Source organism: Lepidochelys kempii, chromosome 7 (genome assembly GCF_965140265.1).
Source record: "Lepidochelys kempii isolate rLepKem1 chromosome 7, rLepKem1.hap2, whole genome shotgun sequence".
In the NCBI taxonomy this organism is placed as follows: domain Eukaryota; kingdom Metazoa; phylum Chordata; order Testudines; family Cheloniidae; genus Lepidochelys; species Lepidochelys kempii.
This window is the reverse complement of record NC_133262.1, coordinates 120,642,966-120,666,787: the sequence shown is the minus strand read 5'-3', so window position 1 is coordinate 120,666,787 and position 23,822 is coordinate 120,642,966. Positions and strand designations below refer to the sequence as shown.

The window sequence follows — 23,822 nt, the reverse complement described above, 5'->3', positions numbered from 1 at the left end:
TTTTTAAAATATAGAGCCAGATTCTAAACTGGTGCAAATCCGTTTGCTCCATTAAAGTCAACAGAGCTTTGTTGATTTACACTAGATGTGTTGGGGCCCATAATAACTATAATTGACATATTTTAGGGGCCTCATGGAAGAAGTGAGTTTTAGGGAGGGATTTGAACAAAGATGGTGAAGTGACATGAAGGAGAAGAGATGGGAGGGAAGAGCCTGCCTTGGATAAGGGTATATTGGAAAATTCAAGTGGTGAGAATTAGGAAATTGCAATGATGACTTTAATCTTGTAATGTTGTTCTGTCCAGTTATACTGTAAATCCGTTATATTCTTTACAACCCTGGAAAAGTCATTTGTAATATATACCTGCATTAGGTACTGTATAAATCACCTACTCTTTGTTTTTAATTTTAGTTTGCTACTCAAGAAGAAAAGAGGCAGAAAAATGAGAGGTTGGCTCAGCATCAAAAACATGAAAATCAAATGCGGGACCTTCAGTTGCAGTGTGAAGCAAACATCAGAGAACTGCACCAATTACAGGTTAAACATATAGGGCATAAAATAAGCAGTGTATGAAGAGTCAAGTTAATCAATACAAACTGAGACAATTCTGAATTTATTGATTAGGAAAATGTTTTAATGGTGTTTTTCTTACATAATTACCCATCCATATAGAAATTAATGAGATCCCTTTCTAAGGGATACAGCATAGTGTACTCTTGATTCATATCTATAACTCAGTTAAGGATAAATCGATACATACACAGAGAGAGAGAGAGAGAATATGAACCGTAAGGGAACATTAACTTGTAGAGTGCTTACCAACCTTTGTTTTAACTGCTACTTTCCTTTGGCAACATTTCTTTTTAATGTGTTTTTGTTTTTAATCCGCATTCAAAACAGAAAAGTAGCTCCATCTTCTGTTGTTTGAATTTTCAGTTGCTCTGAATGGTGTCAGTACCTCACCATAAGACCAGGTCTATAGTACCACCTGTAATGAGGTCTGTCTTGCAAAGGGCAGGTTGTTGACTACATCTGCAGTTCTGGAACATAACAAAGTTTTCAGTAATACAGGCCTCAGTTTTTGGTCTTTTCATGACCTGTAAGTTGTAAAACCAGCTGCTACACACCATGAGCCAGATTCTGTTCCCCATTAAGTTTGTTTTCTTCTGCTCCAGTGACATAAGGCAGATTTAAAGCAGGAGTTAAGTGACCAGCCAATTATTCCCCTTGTAGTGGGGAAATCCCCCAGTGGCATAGAGCCAAGGAAGCTGGTGCTACACTACTCTCTTTCACAGCATCCTGTGGAAGTGGGCATGGCCACAGCACTGATGTGCTTCAGTGAGCCCTCACTGTAGGAACAGACCATTGGGGGCCATTTCAGCTGGGTGTAAGTTAGAGCTGCCCTAAGGTTGCTCTGCGCTGTAGCAGGGGATAATTTGGCCCCCAGCTGGCTTCAGGATCAAGATGATGACTTAAGGGTGGTGCACCATCAGCCATCTGTGTTCCCCATTCTTCCCCATTCAGGTCTTAGACTGAGCTCAGCTAGGATTGAACCCGTAGATAGCCTTTGGCAAGTGTTTATAACTAAAGTCTTGCTTCAGCAAGGTACTTAAGCACATGCCTACCTTTTAAGCAGTTCCGTTCCCTTTTGCTTTGAATGGACTACTCATCTATTTAAAGTTAGGCATGTGCATAAATATCTTGCTGAAGTTGGACCCATTCTCTCCTGTGGTTTGTTGCTGTTTACCTCTGTATAGTGGTGATCCTGAGGCTCCCTCCATAAAGACATATCCCCTTTGATTTGTCAGTCAGCCTTAACTATTGGAATCAAGGGATGAAATGGTTGTAAGCATAACTTTCTAACGTAATAAGCTCTTAAACTGAATCCAACAAAACTGCCTTGACTAGACAGAGCATGCACTGCGTGACACTGAATAGATTAGCCAATAACACACATACAGTGTTGAGTGACATTATCTTCTACACCAATGAAACGCTTTTCACAATATTTCTGATTATGCCATATTTTATAACACAAAACCACTGGTTCTTTTGGAAACATCAGCTCTTGATAAGAGTGCATTATGTTATAATTCACATCACATTATACAGTGTAAGCTGATTTAAAATAATTAGGACAACATATGTTACTGTACAAATGGTTTATTGTCTAATCTGAATTAGTTTTATTTAAGGATTATCGATCTTATTTTCAGAATGAAAAATGCCATCTACTGGTTGAACATGAGACTCAGAAACTAAAAGAGTTAGATGAAGAGCATAGCCTAGAACTGAAGGAATGGAGAGAGAAACTAAGACCAAGAAAAAAGGTAACTGAGGACAGTTTATAAGCAAAAGATGGGGCCAGAAGATAAATGATGCCTCAGACTCTGAAACTGTATGGTTACAAATTGGACAGTACAAAAAAAATTCATCCCAGCAAAACAGTGAAACTAATGTACAAAAAATTCAGTAGAGCATCACCTTATCTAGAAGCCACAATAGATACAAGGGAGGCAGACAGGAGAGGCTTGCAAGTTATCCACCTTTTAACATCTCCTAGAGTGTGTGCACACATGTATGTATGTATGTGTGCACTATAAGGTGGGTAGAAAGCTGGCTAGATTGTCGGGCTCAACGGGTAGTGATCAATGGCTCCATGTCTAGTTGGCAGCCGGTGTCAAGTGGAGTGCCCCAAGGGTCGGTCCTGGGGCCGGTTTTGTTCAATATCTTCATAAATGATCTGGAGGATGGTGTGGATTGCACTCTCAGCAAATTTGCGGATGATACTAAACTGGGAGGAGTGGTAGATACGCTGGAGGGGAGGGATAGGATACAGAAGGACCTAGACAAATTGGAGGATTGGGCCAAAAGAAATCTGATGAGGTTCAATAAGGATAAGTGCAGGGTCCTGCACTTAGGATGGAAGAATCCAATGCACCGCTACAGACTAGGGACCGAATGGCTAGGCAGCAGTTCTGCGGAAAAGGACCTAGGGGTGACAATGGACGAGAAGCTGGATATGAGTCAGCAGTGTGCCCTTGTTGCCAAGAAGGCCAATGGCATTTTGGGATGTATAAGTAGGGGCATAGCGAGCAGATCGAGGGACGTGATCGTTCCCCTCTATTCGACATTGGTGAGGCCTCATCTGGAGTACTGTGTCCAGTTTTGGGCCCCACACTACAAGAAGGATGTGGATAAATTGGAGAGAGTCCAGCGAAGGGCAACAAAAATGATTAGGGGTCTAGAACACATGACTTATGAGGAGAGGCTGAGGGAGCTGAGATTGTTTAGCCTGCAGAAGAGAAGAATGAGGGGGGATTTGATAGCTGCTTTCAACTACCTGAAAGGGGGTTCCAAAGAGGATGGCTCTAGACTGTTCTCAATGGTAGCAGATGACAGAACGAGGAGTAATGGTCTCAAGTTGCAGTGGGGGAGGTTTAGATTGGATATTAGGAAAAACTTTTTCACTAAGAGGGTGGTGAAACACTGGAATGCGTTACCTAGGGAGGTGGTAGAATCTCCTTCCTTAGAGGTTTTTAAGGTCAGGCTTGACAAAGCCCTGGCTGGGATGATTTAACTGGGAATTGGTCCTGCTTCGAGCAGGGGGTTGGACTAGATGACCTTCAGGGGTCCCTTCCAACCCTGATATTCTATGATTCTATGTGTGTAAAAAATAAATGGGACCCTTAAACATAGCTATAGCTATGGGCAAACTGTCCTACAGATACAGACCAACCTAAGTAGTAGACTATAAAGCCTCTGTATGCTCAATTTTATATTAGTGCATGATTTTTTGTGGTCTGTTGCATGAAGGTTGGGCAAATAACACGTTGGTATCGTGGATTTCTTTGTACTTCACCATATACACCTTTGTTAATCTGTTGTTTTTAGACACTGGAAGAGGAATTTGCTAGAAAACTTCAAGAACAGGAAGTTTTCTTTAAAATGACTGGAGAGTCTGAATGCCTTAACCCTTCAACACAGAGCCGGATTTCCAAATTCTATCCAATCCCTAGCCTGCACTCCACTGGATCGTAACTCTAGGAACTTCTGTAGATTTTCCTATTTGGAATGCTCATATCTTCAGCTTCTGCCGTGGTAGAATCTACAAACTACATCAAAGGACCTCTATGCTTTTAAGTTTCGGTGGAGACAATCAACAGTGTCATTGTCAAGATTTTTCCTTTTTGTTTCTGACTGGGAGAAAACTAAATAGAAGAACAGACATTGGTCTGTAATGGTAATATGATGTCGTCCTTCAGATGTTTCAAGAAGAATTTTTTTTATAAATCAGTCTCAGAAAATGTTATCTACTATTTTGACATTAAGAAAATAAGCTTAAAATATTAGATATAATCACCACAAAAAAGAAACTGTTACACAAATCATCATGTAAACGATATAATATTGCTTCTTTTTTTGACTGTCTGATTTCTCCACCACAGAATTTCACAACTGAAACTGTGCTGTAAAGAGGTTAAAAGTTTTGTGTCATTGAGCAAGTCATTCATAACTAGGGCAGAAACTATTTCTTCAAACCATACTGTTGAATTTGAAGAAAAAAAGTCTTATGCTCAACATATTTAGTTACAGCATATGCCTTTAAAAGGTTTTAAAAAACCCTCTGGCATCATAACTAAAGCAACCAAACCTCCATTACATGTTTTGTCCATTAAAATCCAGGATGAAATGGGGTGCTAGTTTCATTAATCCAGTGCCTGAAACACTTCAATATATTATTCTTTGCAATAGGGTAGTCTCTTATTGTTCTTAAAAAACCTTCTTCGCATTGATGTTGCTGTAAAAAAAAAAAATTAAAAAAAAAAATCCTGCTGCTACTGCCGTTTTGGTCACAAGTCCTCACCCTAAAATATTTTGCACTGAAATATGTAAAGGTGAAAACCTGCTAATTTCAAAATGCACAAGTTGTTATTTTCCTTACACATGAGCGGTGTTTACTTCTACAGACTGAAATAAAAACTGTAGAATGTATTTTCAGAACCTAATGTGCACTTTGCACATTGTTTCTCTAACATACTTGGACTGGGTAGGTGGATCCTTCTCTTCTTACCAAAGTCCGTTCATTTGAAACTCCATCAGAGAAGTGGAAGTGACTGGTCATATTTATAAACTAGTTGCTGAAATCTGATCTGAATAGAAATGTTTTGAAATTTTTGTTTTAGTCAGTTTATTTCATGGAAGGATTTAAGTTGAATATGTAGACAAACTACTTTAAAAATATGCGTGTGTTTGGGTTGTTGTTTTTTTGCCACATAGTAATTAACGTGTTAAGATTTTTATTTTTCAGTTTCAGAGGTGTACTGTAGGTTATTTACTTGACTGATTTGCAGTGGGAAGAAAAATCTGAAATGTTTATCATGTAGCTGGTGGGAATGTAACTGTATTAAAGAAAAGCGCACTCGTTGAAGGTTTAGAATTTGAGTCATATCAAGACAGTATTATAAACTGTACATTGGTATGCCAAAGTTAAATTTGTAAAATAATGTTTGCTTTCTGTCATTTGAGGCGTGATCTTTTAGTCTCTTTGTAAAAGTTCCTTTATTTTTGTTTGCTAGCTTGCATCAAACATCTGACTGGTGAACATATAATGTTCATTTCACGGGAACAGTGTTGACGCATGTGAAGGAACTGGTTATAAATTAATGTAGAATTTTAATTGGGCTTGGTTGAAATCTTGTATGCTGAACTTTTAGCTTGTTAATGCAGACAGTTTAAATTGACAGCACAGTAAATATAATGAGAAATGCATGTTTTGATTTAAATTTTGTAACATTTTTGATAAGTATAACTTACTCTGAAAATTACTTTATAGCTAGCCTTAATTTCTGGCATTTCATTATATAAATATGTATTGTGTATTGGTTGTAAATTCACATACCATATCATACTAGAATGTAATATGTTGCTATATGCAAAATTCTTTAATATGTTTATTCCAAAATTCTAGGGTGAAAAATGTCTTTGAAGGCCTTTACTTTTTAAGCTACACCTTTATAAAATGACTAGTACTAAATATATTAAATAGTGTTTATATCACTATAGTCAACAGGACATCTGTGTGAAAAACTGTTTTTTTGCAAAATACATTGTTATTTTTTGTGAAGGGGTCAGGCAAATTTTCCCCCTCTAAACTTTGTGTTCAGCTCATTCAAAATGTTTAATAACTTCGCAGGCAGAGTATGTATTTTCTCCTCTCACTCTAATATTTTGGAGGTTTAGATGATCATTTGCTACTATATTTTATGACACACTATATATATTATTCTGCATCTGTAAGACTTTTTATTTGAGTTCCACCACCTTCCTCACCAACCTCTGTAACCTTATCCCTTCAGAAAGGTCACAAATGAATTCATTAAAAGGATACAGGAAGGGAGTGTAGCAGCTGAAACCTCATTCAGTGTTTGGGCAGGGTTGGATTCAGAGTATTTCCAGTCATACTGCATTCTTTAAATAGCTGCAGTAGTTTGAAATGTCTTGATAAATGAAATCTGATTTAAAATTACCATTTGGTAATAAAATCTAGGGTAAAATCATTGTTTATGTACTTAGGCTTATAAAATTGCTTTTTGAAGATTATGGAACATGAAGAGATGTACAAGATTGTTTTGATGCCTTAGCTCATGACACATTTAAATTCAGAATGAAGCCTGATCTCACTTATTTTCCAGATGAAACAATTGCTTTTCTCACTGAATTTGGTCTGATAAAATCTCATTTCCCCCTAAACAGCGTGGTTACAATCTGCACTTGCTCACCTTTATTTTCCACCGCATGATCAATACCAGCAGGGCAAAGCACAAAATGGGGTACAAATTTATGACCTGCAACTGAACATTTCAGTTGGCCTCTTCTATTTTACAACAGATCCTCACTTACTTAAGTACACTTAGTCCCACCAGTGTCTCCTTCCCCAGCAGAGATTGAGGCTTCTGAATTAGTGTCAAATGTTGCCTCTTCTCATAAGGGCCCCTAAATTTCAGACTTTTTTGTACTCTCTTCAGTATTGCTGTGGGAAATGAATGTGGTGTTGACACTGCTAAAGTGCAAGTACAGGAAAACTTCCACTCTGAATCCATCTTAAAACTCCAATCCAAAGACTGGAAATTTCCCTTGAGAATCAGCTGAAATTCCAGTGCCACAGATCTGCACATCACAGGACTGTACTTCTTGTACACCTCAGCTCTGTATAGCTCCAGGCCTGACTCTTGTTGCCTTTGGCAGAGTCAGACCATTAGGTCTGTCTTCCTGGACCCTGAAAGCAGGCTTCAATACCACCTTACTTGGCTCCCTTGAGACTTGACCCTGTAAACATGCATGAGTTCAACGGCACTACTCGCAGCATAAAGTTACTAATGTGTTCAAATGTTTGCAGAGTCAGAGCCTTTGTTAGTTGAATGTTGCAGGTGGGACACCTGAGATCGTTGGATAATCTGGATTCTGCTGTACTTATTGTAGAAGGTTCTTCACCCAAAGCCTGGGTCTCCTACCCAGAACCGTAGCGGCCTCCTTAAAGTAAAATGTTCTTCAGATCACAGAGGACATAGAAATGGTGATATCTGAGCCCCACTGCAGTCCATGTCAGTTTTGCCATTGACTTCAATGGAGCCAGAATTTCACCCCCTGACTTTCTTCTTTTCCTCTCAGAGTGTAATTTCATATACACAGGCAATTTTAAAAAATATGTTGTTCTCTAAGCTTCCTGCTGTCCCTCTCAGTCATCCTGAAAGCACACCCATCATAAAATGGATATGCCTTAGGAAATCTATCTTTGCCAAGGAGAGATGCTTTTCTTGCACAGTGGCCTTGCCAGGAAATTTCATTCTATTGTGTTAAAACATCACATAACTGAGGTTATTACAAAAAGATTGAGCACAACTGCTTTGTCATGTGGGGCCAGGGATGTCCTAATTTGGTTTTAAAGATTTTCTTGTAGAAAACTCAGAATAAGCAGAAATTAAATTCAGGTGAGGCTGTATTACTTTGATTTCCACAGTCTGGAAATGAGTGATGGTTGGGGCCACTCAAAGTGATTTTCCACAGCAATCTTTGAAAGCTGATTATCATTTCAAATTATGCATCAGGCCTTTATGCTTGAGGAGGAATTGTCTGTTTAGTCAAGTGTTTCACTAAAAATCCCTTTTTCCTATGGTTCAAGGAAGCATGAAGTATCTTTTCCTCATGTATGTACTGTTCTTATATCAGTTTTCTTCAGCCAAGCGTTTTTAAAATAATGCCACCCCCAAATTATACAGGAAGAGTTTGATATCTTGTCTCCCAAATCTCAATATCCCTGGCAAATAAGAAATGTCTCTAGAGGCTCAAAGGATTCCATCCCAGTACTACAGAGATTTGTCAAAAAATCCTACTCTTTTACTTAACATTTATCCCTTAACAAGGAAAGTGCCTGAAAGTACTTCCACCAGGAACTTATGTTTATGGTGGCAAGTCATATTGATGGTTTCAGCTAGTTCTCCCTCAGAAGTTGTGGGGAAAAAAACCAAGATTTTGACAGCTTCAACACAGAAAGGCCCACATTTTCAAACTTTGATATCTAAAGCAAAGGCTTTTAAATCTGTATCTAGATACCTGACTGGATGGCCTGATTTCCAGATGTGCTGAGAAACCCCAGTTCCCAGTGATTTTGCGGGTGCTTATTACCTCTGAGAACCAGATAATTTTTTTTGGGTGCCTAATTTTAGGAACCCAAGTTTGAAAATTTTGAACTGTACTTCAGGCTTTTCTTGATGGTACATCACGAATAATGGTCATGGGTATTTTTAGTAAAAATCACGGACAGATCACAGGGGGTGGGGGCACCCCGGGTGCTCGGGGTGTCCCAGGTGCTCGGGGCGGGGGGGCCAGCCTGGCAGGGGAGCACTGTGGGTGCTCGGGGGAGGGTTAGCAGGGCTGGGACAGGCTCCCTAATTGGCTCCTGAGTTCCACGTGCTGCCTCCGCCCAAGCCCAGGTTCTGCAGCTCCCATTGGCTGGGAACCATAGCCAATGGGAGCTGCGGGGGCAGTGCCTGCTGGCAGAGGCAGCACATGGAGCTAGGAGCTGAGGGAGGGGAGTTCCTGGAGCCCTTCCGGGGAGCCCGCCCTAGGTAAGCACCACCCCGTACCGCAACCCCCGGTCCTGAGCCCCTTCCCCAAACTTCTGCTGCGGAGGAGGAGGGACAAGGCTGCCCCAGCAACAGCAGCAGCCAGTGTGACGGGCCTAGGGGCTGCCTGAGCTGCCAGACACACCAGTTGCTGCTGAAGTCACAGAAAGTCATGGAATCCGTGACCGCTGTGACAAACAAGGAGCCTTACTTATATATGACCTGCCCTGCGTGGATGTGTTTGGTACAAGCGAGAGTCGTAGCAGCACAAAAGCGGTAAGTGGCCATTTTGGCCATTATCTATAGGGCCCTACCAAATTCACGGTCCATTTTGGTCAATTTCACGGTCATAGGATTTTTAAAATGGTAAATTTTAATTATTTTAGCTATTTAAGTCTGAAATTTCAGATCTCCCGTCCACAGGAGAGGTCATAGAAAAGCTGCCTCGTCCTACTCCGAGGGTCCTGCCCCATGGTGCATGAACCCCTGGATGGCACCACCCATGCCCTTCCCACCGCAGTGGCAATATTGGGCTCCATGGGCTCCTTATACTCAGGGCCACACTCGTTGTACCAATGCAGCCAGGCATGAGACCTGCTCGGTACCACCAGCCGACGGCCCTGCCACTGACTCCAGACAGTCCTGTCACAACCGCAAGAGCAAGCACGGCCTGCTTCTAACCTGGTAGAACCAGTTGTTCTGCTTGATGAAGCACTGTGGAGAGGGATAGCTCAGTGGTTTGAGCACTGGCCTGCTAAACCCAGGGTTGTGAGTTCAATCCTTGAGGGGGCCATTTAGGGATGGGGGCAAAAATTGGTGATTGGTCCTGCTTTGAGCAGGGGGTTGGACTAGATGACCTCCTGAGGTCCCTGCCAACTCTGATAGTCTATGATTGCTTCCTCGTCTTCGGACAACTTCTTGAAATTTCAAGACCTGTTTAAAAGAGCTGCCAATGACCTATGAATTAATCTGGAGGAAATTCCTGAACAGCAGCATAAGCTAACTGACATCCTGCAGCCCTCTTCTTCTTCTAGAATTGCATTACCTATCAACGCAGCCCTTTTAGAACCTGCCAAGGCCATTTGGCAAACTCCAGCTGCAAGCCTGCCTACCTGTAAGAAAGCGGACCGAAAGTACTTTATTCCTTCCAAGGGCTCAGAATTCCTTTTTACTCACCAAGCGCCAAACTCACTGGTGGTAGACGCAGTTAACCACAAGAACAAACACCAATTTCCCCACTGCACCCCTTCCGACAAGGACAGTAAGCGACTAGATCTGCTTGGACATAAGGTATGCACTTCTTCCACTTTGCAGTTTTGCATTGCTAATTATTCAGCCATTCTAGCAAAGTACAACTTCAAAAATTATAATAAATTCATGGACTTTATTGATCACATTCCAGAAGATAAGAAACAACAATTTACAGCCATAGTTTCTGAGGGACAAACCATCTCCCGCACTGCTCTTCAAGCTGCCCTTGATGTAGCCAATACTGTGGCACGGTCCACTGCCACAGCAGTTGTGATGCGCCGAGGGTCCTGGCTCTCGTCCTCTTCCTTTCCATGGGAGGTCCGGAGTACCACTGAGGATCTCCCCTTCAACAGTGCCAAACTATTCGCCTCCACCATCAATGACATACTCAACTCCATGAAGGACTCCAGGGCAACTCTCCGGTCTCTAGGAATTCAAACCCCTATGACCAGAATTTGACAATATAGATACCAGCCTTACCAGTGGCCGTGCTACCCCACATATACCCAGCAATTCATAGAATCATAGAATCATAGAATATCAGGGTTGGAAGGGACCCCAGAAGGTCATCTAGTCCAACCCCCTGCTCAAAGCAGGACCAATTCCCAGTTAAATCATCCCAGCCAGGGCTTTGTCAAGCCTGACCTTAAAAACCTCTAAGGAAGGAGATTCTACCACCTCCCTAGGTAACGCATTCCAGTGTTTCACCACCCTCTTAGTGAAAAAGTTTTTCCTAATATCCAATCTAAACCTCCCCCACTGCAACTTGAGACCATTACTCCTCGTTCTGTCATCTGCTACCATTGAGAACAGTCTAGAGCCATCCTCTTTGGAACCCCCTTTCAGGTAGTTGAAAGCAGCTATCAAATCCCCCCTCATTCTTCTCTTCTGCAGGCTAAACAATCCCAGCTCCCTCAGCCTCTCCTCATAACTCATGTGTTCCAGTCCCCTAATCATTTTTGTTGCCCTTCGCTGGACTCTCTCCAATTTATCCACATCCTTCTTGAAGTGTGGGGCCCAAAACTGGACACAGTACTCCAGATGAGGCCTCACCAATGTCGAATAGAGGGGAACGATCACGTCCCTCGATCTGCTCGCTATGCCCCTACTTATACATCCCAAAATGCCATTGGCCTTCTTGGCAACAAGGGCACACTGCTGACTCATATCCAGCTTCTCGTCCACTGTCACCCCTAGGTCCTTTTCCGCAGAACTGCTGCCTAGCCATTCGGTCCCTAGTCTGTAGCTGTGCATTGGGTTCTTCCATCCTAAGTGCAGGACCCTGCACTTATCCTTATTGAACCTCATCAGATTCCTTTTGGCCCAATCTTCCAATTGGTCTAGGTCCTTCTGTATCCTATCCCTCCCCTCCAGCGTATCTACCACTCCTCCCAGTTTAGTATCATCTGCAAATTTGCTGAGAGTGCAATCCACACCATCCTCCAGATCATTTATGAAGATATTGAATAAAACCGGCCCCAGGACCGACCCTTGGGGCACTCCACTTGATACCGGCTGCCAACTAGACATGGAGCCATTGATCACTACCCGTTGAGCCCGACAATCTAGCCAGCTTTCTACCCACCTTATAGTGCATTCATCCAGCCCATACTTCCTTAACTTGGTGACAAGAATACTATGGGAGACGGTGTCAAAAGCTTTGCTAAAGTCAAGAAACAATACATCCACTGCTTTCCCTTCATCCACAGAACCAGTAATCTCATCATAAAAGGTGATTAGATTAGTCAGGCATGACCTTCCCTTGGTGAATCCATGCTGGCTGTTCCTGATCACTTTCCTCTCATGCAAGTGCTTCCGGATTGATTCTTTGAGGACCTGCTCCATGATTTTTCCAGGAACTGAGGTGAGGCTGACTGGCCTGTAGTTCCCAGGATCTTCCTTCTTCCCTTTTTTAAAGATTGGCACTACATTAGCCTTTTTCCAGTCATCCGGGACTTCCCCGGTTCGCCACGAGTTTTCAAAGATAATGGCCAGTGGCTCTGCAATCACAGCCGCCAATTCCTTCAGCACTCTCGGATGCAACTCGTCCGGCCCCATGGACTTGTGCACGTCCAGCTTTTCTAAATAGTCCCTAACCGCCTCTATCTCCACAGAGGGCTGGCCATCTCTTCCGCATTTTGTGATGCCCAGCGCAGCAGTCTGAGAGCTGACCTTGTTAGTGAAAACAGAGGCAAAAAAAGCATTGAGTACATTAGCTTTTTCCACATCCTCTGTCACTAGGTTGCCTCCCTCATTCAGTAAGGGGCCCACACATTCCTTGGCTTTCTTCTTGTTGCCAACATACCTGAAGAAACCCTTCTTGTTACTCTTGACATCTCTGGCTAGCTGCAGCTCCAGGTGCGATTTGGCCCTCCTGATAACATTCCTACATGCCCGAGCAATATTTTTATACTCTTCCCTGGTCATATGTCCAACCTTCCACTTCTTGTAAGCTTCTTTTTTATGTTTAAGATCCGCTAGGATTTCACCATTAAGCCAAGTTGGTCGCCTGCCATATTTACTATTCTTTCGACTCATCGGGATGGTTTGTCCCTGTAACCTCAACAGGGATTCCTTGAAATACAGCCAGCTCTCCTGGACTCCTTTCCCCTTCAAGTTAGTCCCCCAGGGGATCCTGGCCATCCGTTCCCTGAGGGAGTCGAAGTCTGCTTTCCTGAAGTCCAGGGTCCGTATCCTGCTGCTTACCTTTGTTCCCTGCGTCAGGATCCTGAACTCAACCAACTCATGGTCACTGCCTCCCAGATTCCCATCCACTTTTGCTTCCCCCACTAATTCTACCCGGTTTGTGAGCAGCAGGTCAAGAAAAGCACCCCCCCTAGTTGGCTCCTCTAGCACTTGCGCCAGGAAATTGTCCCCTACGCTTTCCAAAAACTTCCTGGATTGTCTATGCACCGCTGTATTGCTCTCCCAGCAGATATCAGGAAAATTAAAGTCACCCATGAGAATCAGGGCATGCGATCTAGTAGCTTCCGTGAGCTGCCGGAAGAAAGCCTCATCCACCTCATCCCCCTGGTCCGGTGGTCTATAGCAGACTCCCACCACTACATCACTCTTGTTGCACACACTTCTAAACTTAATCCAGAGACACTCAGGTTTTTCTGCAGTTTCGTACCGGAGCTCTGAGCAGTCATACTGCTCCCTTACATACAGTGCTACTCCCCCACCTTTTCTGCCCTGCCTGTCCTTCCTGAACAGTTTATAACCATCCATGACAGTACTCCAGTCATACGAGTTATCCCACCAAGTCTCTGTTATTCCGATCACGTCATAGTTCCTTGACATCACCAGGACCTCCAGTTCTCCCTGCTTGTTTCCAAGGCTTTGTGCATTTGTATATAAGCACTTGAGATAACCTGTTGATCGCCCCTCATTGCCAGTATGAGGCAGGAGCCCTCCCCTCACAGACATTGCTGCCTGTGCTTCCTCCCGGTATCCCGCTTTCCCACTTACCTCAGGGCTTTGGTCTCCTTCCCCCGGTGAACCTAGTTTAAAGCCCTCCTCACTAGGTTAGCCAGCCTGCTGGCAAAGATGCTCTTCCCTCTCTTCGTAAGATGGAGCCCGTCTCTACCCAGCACTCCTCCTTCATGGAACACCATCCCATGGTCAAAGAAACCAAAGCCTTCTCTCCGACACCATCTGCGTAGCCATTCGTTGACTTCCACGATTCGACGCTCCCTACCTAGGCCTTTTCCTTCCACGGGGAGGATGGACGAGAACACCACTTGCGCCTCCAACTCCTTTATTCTTCTTCCTAGAGCCACATAGTCCGCAGTGATCCGCTCAAGGTCATTCTTGGCAGTATCATTGGTGCCCACGTGGAGAAGCAGGAAGGGGTAGCGATCCGAGGGCTTGATGAGTCTCGGCAGTCTCTCCGTCACATCACGAATCTTAGCCCCTGGCAAGCAGCAGACTTCTCGGTTTTCCCGGTCAGGGCGGCAGATAGATGACTCAGTCCCCCGGAGGAGAGAGTCCCCGACCACCACCACCCGCCTTCTCCTCTTGGGGGTGGTGGTCGTGGAACCCCCAACCTCAGGACAGCGCATCTCATGCCTTCCAACCAGCGGAGTCTCCTTCTGCTTTCTTCCATAGATCAATTCCATAGATCTCACGAGAAACAGCAACAACAGCAATGCCAGAGATCCAGATACCAATGCTGCCATCCCAACTACTCAGCAGCGTCTCAACCCCCTCCAACCAATAAGCAAATTTGAAGCCTTGGTCAAGGGTATAGAAAACAATATTCCCCCTTCAGCGCTTACACTGCCTGCCTCTATTTTTGGTCACCACCTACGCCCATTCTCCCATCAATGGTGCAATATTACCACCGACAAGTGGGCTTTAGAGGTCATAACAGTTGGCTATTCTATCCCTTTCCGCTCCCCATCCCTCTTCAGGGACCCCTCTCATGAGCAACTGCTCCTCCAAGAAGTACATCATCTCCTTCAATTGGGGGCAATGGAAATCGTGCCCGAACAACACAGAAGGAAAGGTTTTTACTCCCATTACTTCTTAACAGAAAAGAAAACTGGGGGATGGAGACCGATCCTCGACCTCAGGCGGCTAAACAAATTTATCAAAAAGCAAAAGTTCAAAATGGTTACCGTCACCACCACAATCCCAGCGCTGGAGCAGAGCGATTGGTTTTCAGCCCTCGACCTACAGGATGCTTATTTTCATGTGACTATTCACCCAGCCCACAGACGTTTTCTTTATTTTACCCTCGGTTCGACACATTTTCAATAGAGTGTTGCCCTTCGGCCTATCTACTGCCCCCCGAGTTTTCTCCAAATTCCTAGCCGTGGATACTGCCCACCTCAGGAAACCGGGGGTTATAATATTTCCTTACTTTGATGATTGTCTCCTCAAAGCCTAAATGCTCAACCAAGTTCTTTGATCCACGCAGCTTAGCATCGCTTGCTTCCTTTCCCTGGGCCTGCAAATAAACAAAAACAAATCCACCTTATCTTCTACCCAAAAACTGGAGTTCATAGGAGCGCACCTTGATTCCCGACTGGGAATAGCGTCTCTCCTGCTCAATCGTTTCAACACCATAAAACTCCTGGTTACAAAACTTCGCAACAGTCCCCAGGTCACTGCACGAGACTGCCTGCAACTATTAGGCCACATGGCCTTGTGTACTTTCGTGGTCAAAAATGCACACCTATAAATGAGGTGCTTCCAAGCTTGGTTGGCCACCGTTTGCAGATCAAACGTACACGCTCTAAACAAGCCTCTATCCATACCCTTCAGAGTCAAAGACTCCCTCCGATGGTGGACAGTTCCCTCCAACCTCTTCTTAGGAGTCCCTTTTCTCCAGAACTCCCCATCACTCATAATGACTACCAATGCATCCCTCACAAGATGGGGATCACACATGTCCCACCACACAGCCCAGGGGCTATGGTCTTCCACCGAAGCCTCCCTGCGCATAAATGTCCTAGAACTGCGAGCCATACGCAATGCCTGCCATCACTTCCTCCCATTTATTCAGAACCAACATGTTCGGATAATGACAGACAACATTGGATGCATGTTCTATGTCAACAGGCAGGGAGGGGCTTGATCTCATTCGCTTTGCACAGAAGCCATGAAGCTCTGGAACTGGTGCCTCACAAACATCATCCAGATATCAGCCGCCTATCTTCCCGGGGCCCTGAATACCACCACGGACAAACTAAGCAGACATTTTCCCTGGGATCAGGAATGGGAGATAAACTGGTGCACTATCAATAACTGCGGCACGCCAACGAGTCCTCCCGCTGTGGAGGGTATCGTTGACGCATTCTGGGGCAATTCATAAGACATTGTATCCCAGCTTCCTGAAACCCACTTAAGCGGCGCTTCAGAGCAGACTGACTGAGCACACCCTTGTACTCAGTTTACTGCAACACACACTCTGGTGCTCAGTACTTGGCCACAAACACAGTCCCGTTCAGTCCTCTTGCCTGTGCATCCTATGTGTGGTTCATTTTAAAAAGAGGCGTGGAGGGGTGCCTCGGGAAGTCCCAAACCAAGGTGTGCGCTAGAGGTGGTAAGTAAAAAGGTACTCACCTCTATCCCTGGTTGTGAGAAACTCTCTGAGGATTCCCGATCACACCCTGTTCGCTGCGCCAAAACTGTTAGGAAAAAGAATCTTTTTCCCAAGAATCAGGCAAGCACAGACAACACTGAAGGGGGTTTATTTACCATACAGGGAAGACTGACAAGCAGCTGCAAAGATATGGGGCCATAGTGGCCAGTTCTATACATTCTCTTATCAGTTCATTTGCATTTATCTGAACATACAGAGACAGACATTGTTACAAGTCAAGAGAGAACCCTAAACAAAGATATAACTAAGAACAGTACATACGTATAGAGGGCATCCTATTGCATCAAGCATCTGTGGCTACCTTGCGGGGGAAAGAGGTGGGGTGGGGGGTAGGGATGAGTGCTTACAGATATCTGGTGGGCTGTGAAGGGAGGGTTAGCATTGTTCTAAGAGCTGAGTTACTGGGCAGGCATTGACCATATAAGCTTATCAATTGTTTACAGTTGTCCATGTCCTTGCTACTGAATGCTTATTGAAACATTCCTGCTTGTTCTGCAGTTTTTGTCTTAGCTGTTAGCTAAATTTTAACTCTTTCCTGACGCACATTTCTCCTAGACATGTCCGTGGAAGCCCCAATCACCCTGCCGCTCTTCCTGGACCTTCTGACACAAGATCACGGTCATCTTCAACATCCAAACCTTGTGTTGCTTCACCTCATGGTGTGGAAGCTCCATGGTGGAACCCAATGGAGCTTTCCTGTTCAGATCAGGTTAGACAGGTCCTTCTTGGCAGCAGAAAACCCTGTACCAGAGCCACATACCTTGCTAAGTGGAAGAGATTTTCAATCTGGTCAGCACAGCACCATTCGTCCCCGACACTAGCCTCAGTGCCACTTACTCTGGACTACCTCCTCCATCTGAAGCAGCAGGGGTTTTCATTGTCATCAATAAGGATGCACTTAGCTGCCATCTCAGCCTTTCACCCGGGTGAGGAGGGCCTCTCTGTGTTTGCTAACCCCATGGTCAGCCAATTCTTAAAAGGGCTCAACAGCCTACCCTAATGCCCATCAGTCTGAGACCTCAACCTGGTCCTTTCTAGACTCATGGGACCACCTTTTGAGTCCTTGGCGATGTGCTCCCTGCTATACCTCTTACAAGTTGGCGGTCCTGGTGGCGATGATCTCAGCCAGGAGGGTGTCTGAACTCAAGGCCCTAACCTCAGAGCCCCCTTACACCATGTTCTATAAGGACAAGGTGCAGCTCAGGCCTCCTCCTGCTTTCCTCCCGAAGGTTGTATTACAGTTTCGCATTAACCAGGACATCTTTCTCTTGGTGTTCTACCCTAAGCCGCATTCTAGGGGCCGGGAGCAGAGACTTCACTCACTAGATGTCCTCAGGGTGCTAGCTTTCTACATAGAGAGAACGAAACCATTCAGAAAATCGGTCCAGCTATTCGTGGCAGTGGCGGACAGAATGAAAGGCCTACCCATGTTGTCACAACACGTTTCGTCATGGATCACATCCTGCATCTGCGAATGCTACAACCTGGCAGGGGTTCCAATCACTGCATACTCCACCAGGATGCAGATTTCAACAACAGTGTTTCTGGCACAGATCCCTACTCAGGAAATCTGCAGAGCAGTGATGTGGTTCTCCAACCACACTTTTACCGCACACTCTGTGGTTACACAGCAGGCCAGAGATGATGCAGCCTTCAGACGAGCCGTGCTCCAAACGGGACGACTCCAACCCCGCCTCCTGAACTTCGGCTTGTGAGTCACCTGATTTGGAACTGACATGAAGAAGAAAAAATGGTTACTCACCTTCTCGTAACTGTTGTTCTTCAAGATGTGGTGTTCATGTCCATTCCATTACCCTCCCACCTACCCCTCTGCCGGAGTAGCTGGCAAGAAGGAACTGAGGGAGTGGCGGGCTAGCAGGGCTCTATATTGGGTGCCATGATGGTGCAACTCTAGGGGGCGCCCAGGCCGACCCTACAGATGCTGCTAGGGGAAAAATCTTCCTGCTAGAGAGGGTGTCGTAGTGTAGGCCCAAACTCCTGAAGAAAAACAGCAGTTATAACACGCTCAAGGTGACCCTGAAATTCACCCTACGCTGGACAGTCTCTAAAAATGCATTTACGGGCAGACCAACATCTGGCACATTGAGCAATTCCCATCTGACGTACACTGAGCACTGCCCTCAGTCAGCCAGAGACTCTGACGGGAGAAGGGGAATGGCAGTAAGAAACTTCCAAAACTTGATAAGTCCAGACACATTCCCTCTTTGCCCTATTTTTAAACATCAGAATTTTGCAACGGCTTTGAGAACAAGGCCAGAGAGTCCATAGACATGCTCTGGATGCCTCTCCCCACTTATTCCCTAAAGTCTTATGAAAGACAACCAGAGAAATAGGGCCCACTAGAATCCTATTTGTCTTTTTCTGGACACAAAGGGTTTCATTTTCAGACCTTACAGCTCTGCCAGAGTTAGTGATGGTAGTGATAACTGCTAATATATGGCACGGATCCATACAAAAAGAAAATGGAAACTTATTCTCCCTGCCTTGTCAAGTGGGAAATGGACTACAAGCTCAGAACCAGAGTCATGATAGTTTTTTAGGAAATAGGCACCCAGCAAACACTTTGCAAAGAGAGGTTAAATCAAGTAACCATCCACCGGTAAGGCCCAAACTATGTTCTGTAACCTCATTCCTAGAATTTCTGCAGTGAGGTCTTCATTTTTCTACAGTTGTATTAAAGGTCTAGGTTTCAGCCACTGACAAGTAAGAGAACAAAGTAGGTGATACTCACTGGATCACCCTAACTCTTCTGCACAGTAACTAGGTTAAAATCCAACAGTCAAGAGGCTAGGCTGAGCCACATTCTCTACAGGTGTAACTCTATTGCAGTCAATATATTCATTCCTGCAGAGGATTTGGCCAATTACGCTCAGACTTTAAGCTCAAGAGAGTTAATGCCAGTGTGCTCACCAAAGCCCAATTCTTCCATTTTCGCCAACACTTAATTCTTCTCGTCTTCTGGCATCCCTGCTCCCTGCCTGTGGAGAACGTTTTTGGTGATCTATTGTCAATTTCTAGAACAATTGCATATTTATGCATAATAGCATTTCTTGGATCCAAGGAGATGAAGTGGAAAGCCTTCTTTGAGTAATCACAATAAGGACCCACTGAAAAGGCTCTCACCTATAGGCACCTACATAATGCTACCTAAGACCCCACTGTGTTTGAAGCAGAAGGATATAGCATAGCACACATAAATTGCCTATGCTATCATAGTCACAGTACTCTCATCTATATTTGTCAAGTCCTAATTAAAGCTTCTCTCTTAGCTGATTATCAAACCAACTGGCTATTTTGGTGGAGTTGTGGGTTTTTTGGTTTCTGCAGATGTAGGTTTTGTAAACCATATCCACCAATGAGAGTTCATAATCTACCCAGGGCAGTGATGGAAACACTGTCATCATACTTAATTAAAATTAAACTGCTCAAAAAGTGGAGAATATCAAATTGTATGAAACATTAGAGGGGTGGCCTGGCTGTCCCGAGATCTTTTGTGTGTCTGATTTCTAACACTGGGACCCAGCCCCTTGTCACTTTGCAGATCTCCCAAGACAAGTGAAGGGCCTCTTTCTGCTGCTTTCTTTTCCTGGGGACGTAGGCAAAGTATTGTCCTTGTGCCCCTATGAAAGAATAGCATGCGTATGTGCAAAAAGCCTTGATTATTGGTCAGTCTACCTGACAGATGAGCAGAATTTTGGAGGATGACATCAGTTTGGACTGATAGAAAATATTTCCAGAGAAAATATTATTAAAAAAAATCTGGACTTCCATCTATTTTTAATACTACCAGAAAGTGGAGACTGAGTTGAAAAATCAGGAACTTGAATTGATACAAACATTTATTTCACTATGTCTGCCAAGAAAGTTAAGCAAACTGTGCTTGTCTATGATAAATAAAAGGCACAAAGGGCACCGCATATATCAAGGAGCCCATGAAACATAATATTGTCTCATCACAATTTTTGTTGAATGTTTTATGTAACCGCAAAGCAAGTTATTTTTGCCTTATGTGAAGGATGTGGGGACATCACCACCAGCTGAACGAATTGGCCAAGAATCTATGAATAAACAATGAATGGAAGTGAATTTGCAGTAGTTAGACGGTGGTTTTCATCACAGGTTTTTTTTTAAAGTAATTTGATTCCATGGCTACCTGTAGAATATTGCAATAATTCTTCTGTAAATACCATCAAACACAGTGTTGGCCGAGACATACTTCTGCATGAACAAAAACAAAGATTGCATCAAGTGCCAGTGCTGTGTGAATGAGTTAGATGCAGGGAAAGTTTTCAAAACAATTAGGTGACATTTTATAAGTTACCCTGCCTGCAGATTGGTCACAGTTCCATGACAGAGGGCGATAGCTCCATTATCTGTTCGGATTTTATACAGCAACAGCCGTGCCCCCAGCACAAATTTTGCGCAGCTCCCTTTGTGGTGTGTTATGCAAATTATTTCATGAGCTAGTTTGCATATTTACAAATAATTTGTATAGAAACAAACTTTAGCTTTAAACAGTAGTGTGGATTTACTGATGGTAAAAGACAGCCCCACCCCGGTGCTGGTAAACGAAGGCCCCTGTTGAGCTCCACTACAGAAGCAGAGCAAGATGCCCACACCCTGCCCTGTCAGCATGCTTTAGCCTGGGAATTAATCCACAGCAACAGGCCCTCCAGCTTCAGGCAATCGCCCTGGTCCATGTGGTTCTTGGGCTTGCTGGTGAGTCTGACAATTACTAACCAGCAGGCTTTGCACTTTGTGTTGTGAAAGCTGGAGCAGAGAGACCCATCAAACTCATGTCATAGAGGGCCCACCAAACTTCCATTACATGCAAACTCCTACTGAGCTGGGCTCGATTAATACCAGTGATCTGCAGATGAGAAGCTCTGCAGACAATGTCCTGAGGCATCCAAGAAGTGTCAAGGGCGGTTCCTACACCTACACACACGCGCGCACACAATTATTGCAAACCACCTCATTAAAAATCATATGACAAATCCCTCAAAATCATGTGAATTGCTTAAAAATCATGAGATTTAAAATAATTAGGGTTTTGGGGACTGATCCTGATGTCTAAACGCCACAGAAGTTGAACACATGCCTCCCCCAAGGGCCTGACTGACTGCACGTCTCGCCGTAAAATTCAACCTGAAAAGAAACACAAACCAGGAGCACCCACCCCCCTCTTCCTCCCTACTTGGACACCCCGCTTCCCCTCGTGCAGCCCCTGGGCTGTCTCAAGCTTCCTGAGGGAGTTTCTCCAAGTTTTGACCCCATTCCATGGCCAAAGTGCAGCCCCCTCAGCAACAGCCCCCCCCACTCCAGCATGGCCCAGCATTCCCCTCTAGCCCCTTATCCCACCACCAGGCCCACATTCCCCCCCCCCCCCCCCAGTAAACCCCACATTCCTTCCCATAGGCCTGAGGCAACCCACTCAGTCCCCAAGCAACCCCCACAACCCCCCCCTGCAGGACTGAGGCAACCCACTCATCCCCCCAGAAGGCCCCAGCACCCGGCTCTCCTGCCCCTCGGCCTCTGGCCTGCAGAGCAGGGAGGGGCTGCCCTGGTGGGACGTGACCCGCGCCAAGCGCCTCCCGCCGGTGCGTGCGATACTGGAGGGCGGCGGCGGCGGCCTGGCTCCCCAGCCGCGGGGACTCCCTGAGCAACGGCGGTGGCTCTGCCCTGCTCAGGGCCGTGTTGCAGCAACCTCTAGTGGTCAACGAGGGGAAACCAGGCGGAAAATGCCCAAGGTGCTGGCCAAAAAACCCCCGCCCCAAACGCCATGGGGGATGTGTTAGTCACAGCTAGTACCCGGCTCCAGGTAAGGTTGCCAACTTTCTAATCGCACAAAACTGACCACTGTAGCCCTGCCCTTGGGGGCTCACTCTCCCCCACCCTCTGGGCTGGGGTAGGGGGTTGGGACTCTAACTGGGGGTGCAGGCTCTGGGGTGCGGCCAGAAATGAGGAGTTCAGGGTGTGGGAGGGGGCTCTGGCCTGGGGTAGGGGGTGAGGGCTCTGTTTGAGGGTGCGGGCTCAGGGCTGGGGGATGAGGGGTTTGGGGTGCAAGAGGTGGCTGCAGGCTGGGGCCAAGGGATTCGGAGTGTGGGAAGGGCCTGCAGGTTGAGGCAGGAGGTTGGGGGTATGGGCTCTGGGGTGCAGGCTCTGGAGTGGGGCTGAGGATGAGGAGTTTGGGGTGCAGGAGGGGGTGCTGGGTTTTCGGGGGGGCTCAGGGCTGGGGCAGGGTGTTGGGGCTTGAGTTTACCTCGGGTGGCTCCAGGTCAGCGGTGCAGCAGGACTAAGGCAGGCTCCCTGTCTGTCCTGGCTCCGCACTGCACCCCGGAAGCAGCCAGCAGCAGGTCCGGCTCCTAGGTGGGGGTGTCCATGAGGTTCTGCGTGCTGCTCTTGCCTGCAGGCACCCTCCCCCCCAGCTCCTATTGGCCGCGGTTCCGGTGCTTGATGGGGGGGGCAGCACATAGAGCCCCGTGGCCCCCCTGACAAGGAGCCGGACCTGCTCGCTGCGGAGCCAGGACAGATAGGGACTAGCCTGCTTTAGCCCTGCAGCACCTCCAACCGGACTTTTCACCGCCTGATCGATGGTGCTGACCGGCACCGCCAGGCTCTCTTTTCAACCCGGCAGTCAATGGAAAACAGGACACCTGGCAACACTACTTCCAGGACGTGGGCAGAACAAATGAAACCCCTGGGCTAAGTCCGGGAGCCTGGCAGTGGCTAACATGGTATTGTGCCATGACTGCGATCACTAGCCCTGTTATACAGGGGGAGGAGACCTGAGGCACAGGGTAGGGGAAGTGGCTTGACCCAGTTCACACAGGGAGGCTGCACCTGAGTCAAGAATGGCCAGGCCAAGTGCTGTAGCCACCTGAACAGCCTTTCCATTGTGGCTAAGCTGCTTTCTCCTGGCCCTTAGCCAAACACTCTCCAGAGCATTGTAGTTAAAGGATAACCCATAGCTGTTTGAGAGTGAGGCAATTCAGTGTTACAGGTCCACAAACTCTCTGTGTATACGGTTAAGGCTGCAGCATTTCACTGGTTCAACCACTTTGGAAGCTACAAAACTTTCTCTCACACCAAGAGGCATAGGTGCTGGAAGTAGGGATGCAACCTCCCCCCACCCCACCTTGAAGTGGTTTCCATGATATACAGGGTTTACAGTTTGGTTCAATGGCGCTTATCAGCACCCCTGTCACGAGAAGCTTGGTAGGTTTTTCCAAGTATGACAGTAAAAACATTTACAGACTGAAACACTGTTGCAGTAGTTAAACATGACACCAAATGACATTTTTAAGGGCAT

At 45.7% G+C, this 23,822-nt stretch overlaps 1 protein-coding gene across 5 annotated transcripts in view; it reads left to right on the top strand.

Annotated features, from left to right (window-relative positions):
* Positions 1 to 6,076, top strand: part of SLK (STE20 like kinase) — a 65,758-nt gene extending 59,682 nt beyond the window's left edge. For all 5 annotated transcript variants that reach the window (XM_073354448.1, XM_073354449.1, XM_073354450.1 and 2 more), the window contains 3 exons: positions 413 to 538; positions 2,218 to 2,331; positions 3,896 to 6,076. In XM_073354448.1, the coding sequence (XP_073210549.1) occupies positions 413 to 538; positions 2,218 to 2,331; positions 3,896 to 4,042 (387 nt within the window). In that variant the 3' untranslated portion in view covers positions 4,043 to 6,076. The remainder of the gene's footprint in view (positions 1 to 412; positions 539 to 2,217; positions 2,332 to 3,895) is intronic.
* The last annotated feature ends 17,746 nt before the right edge of the window (positions 6,077 to 23,822 follow it).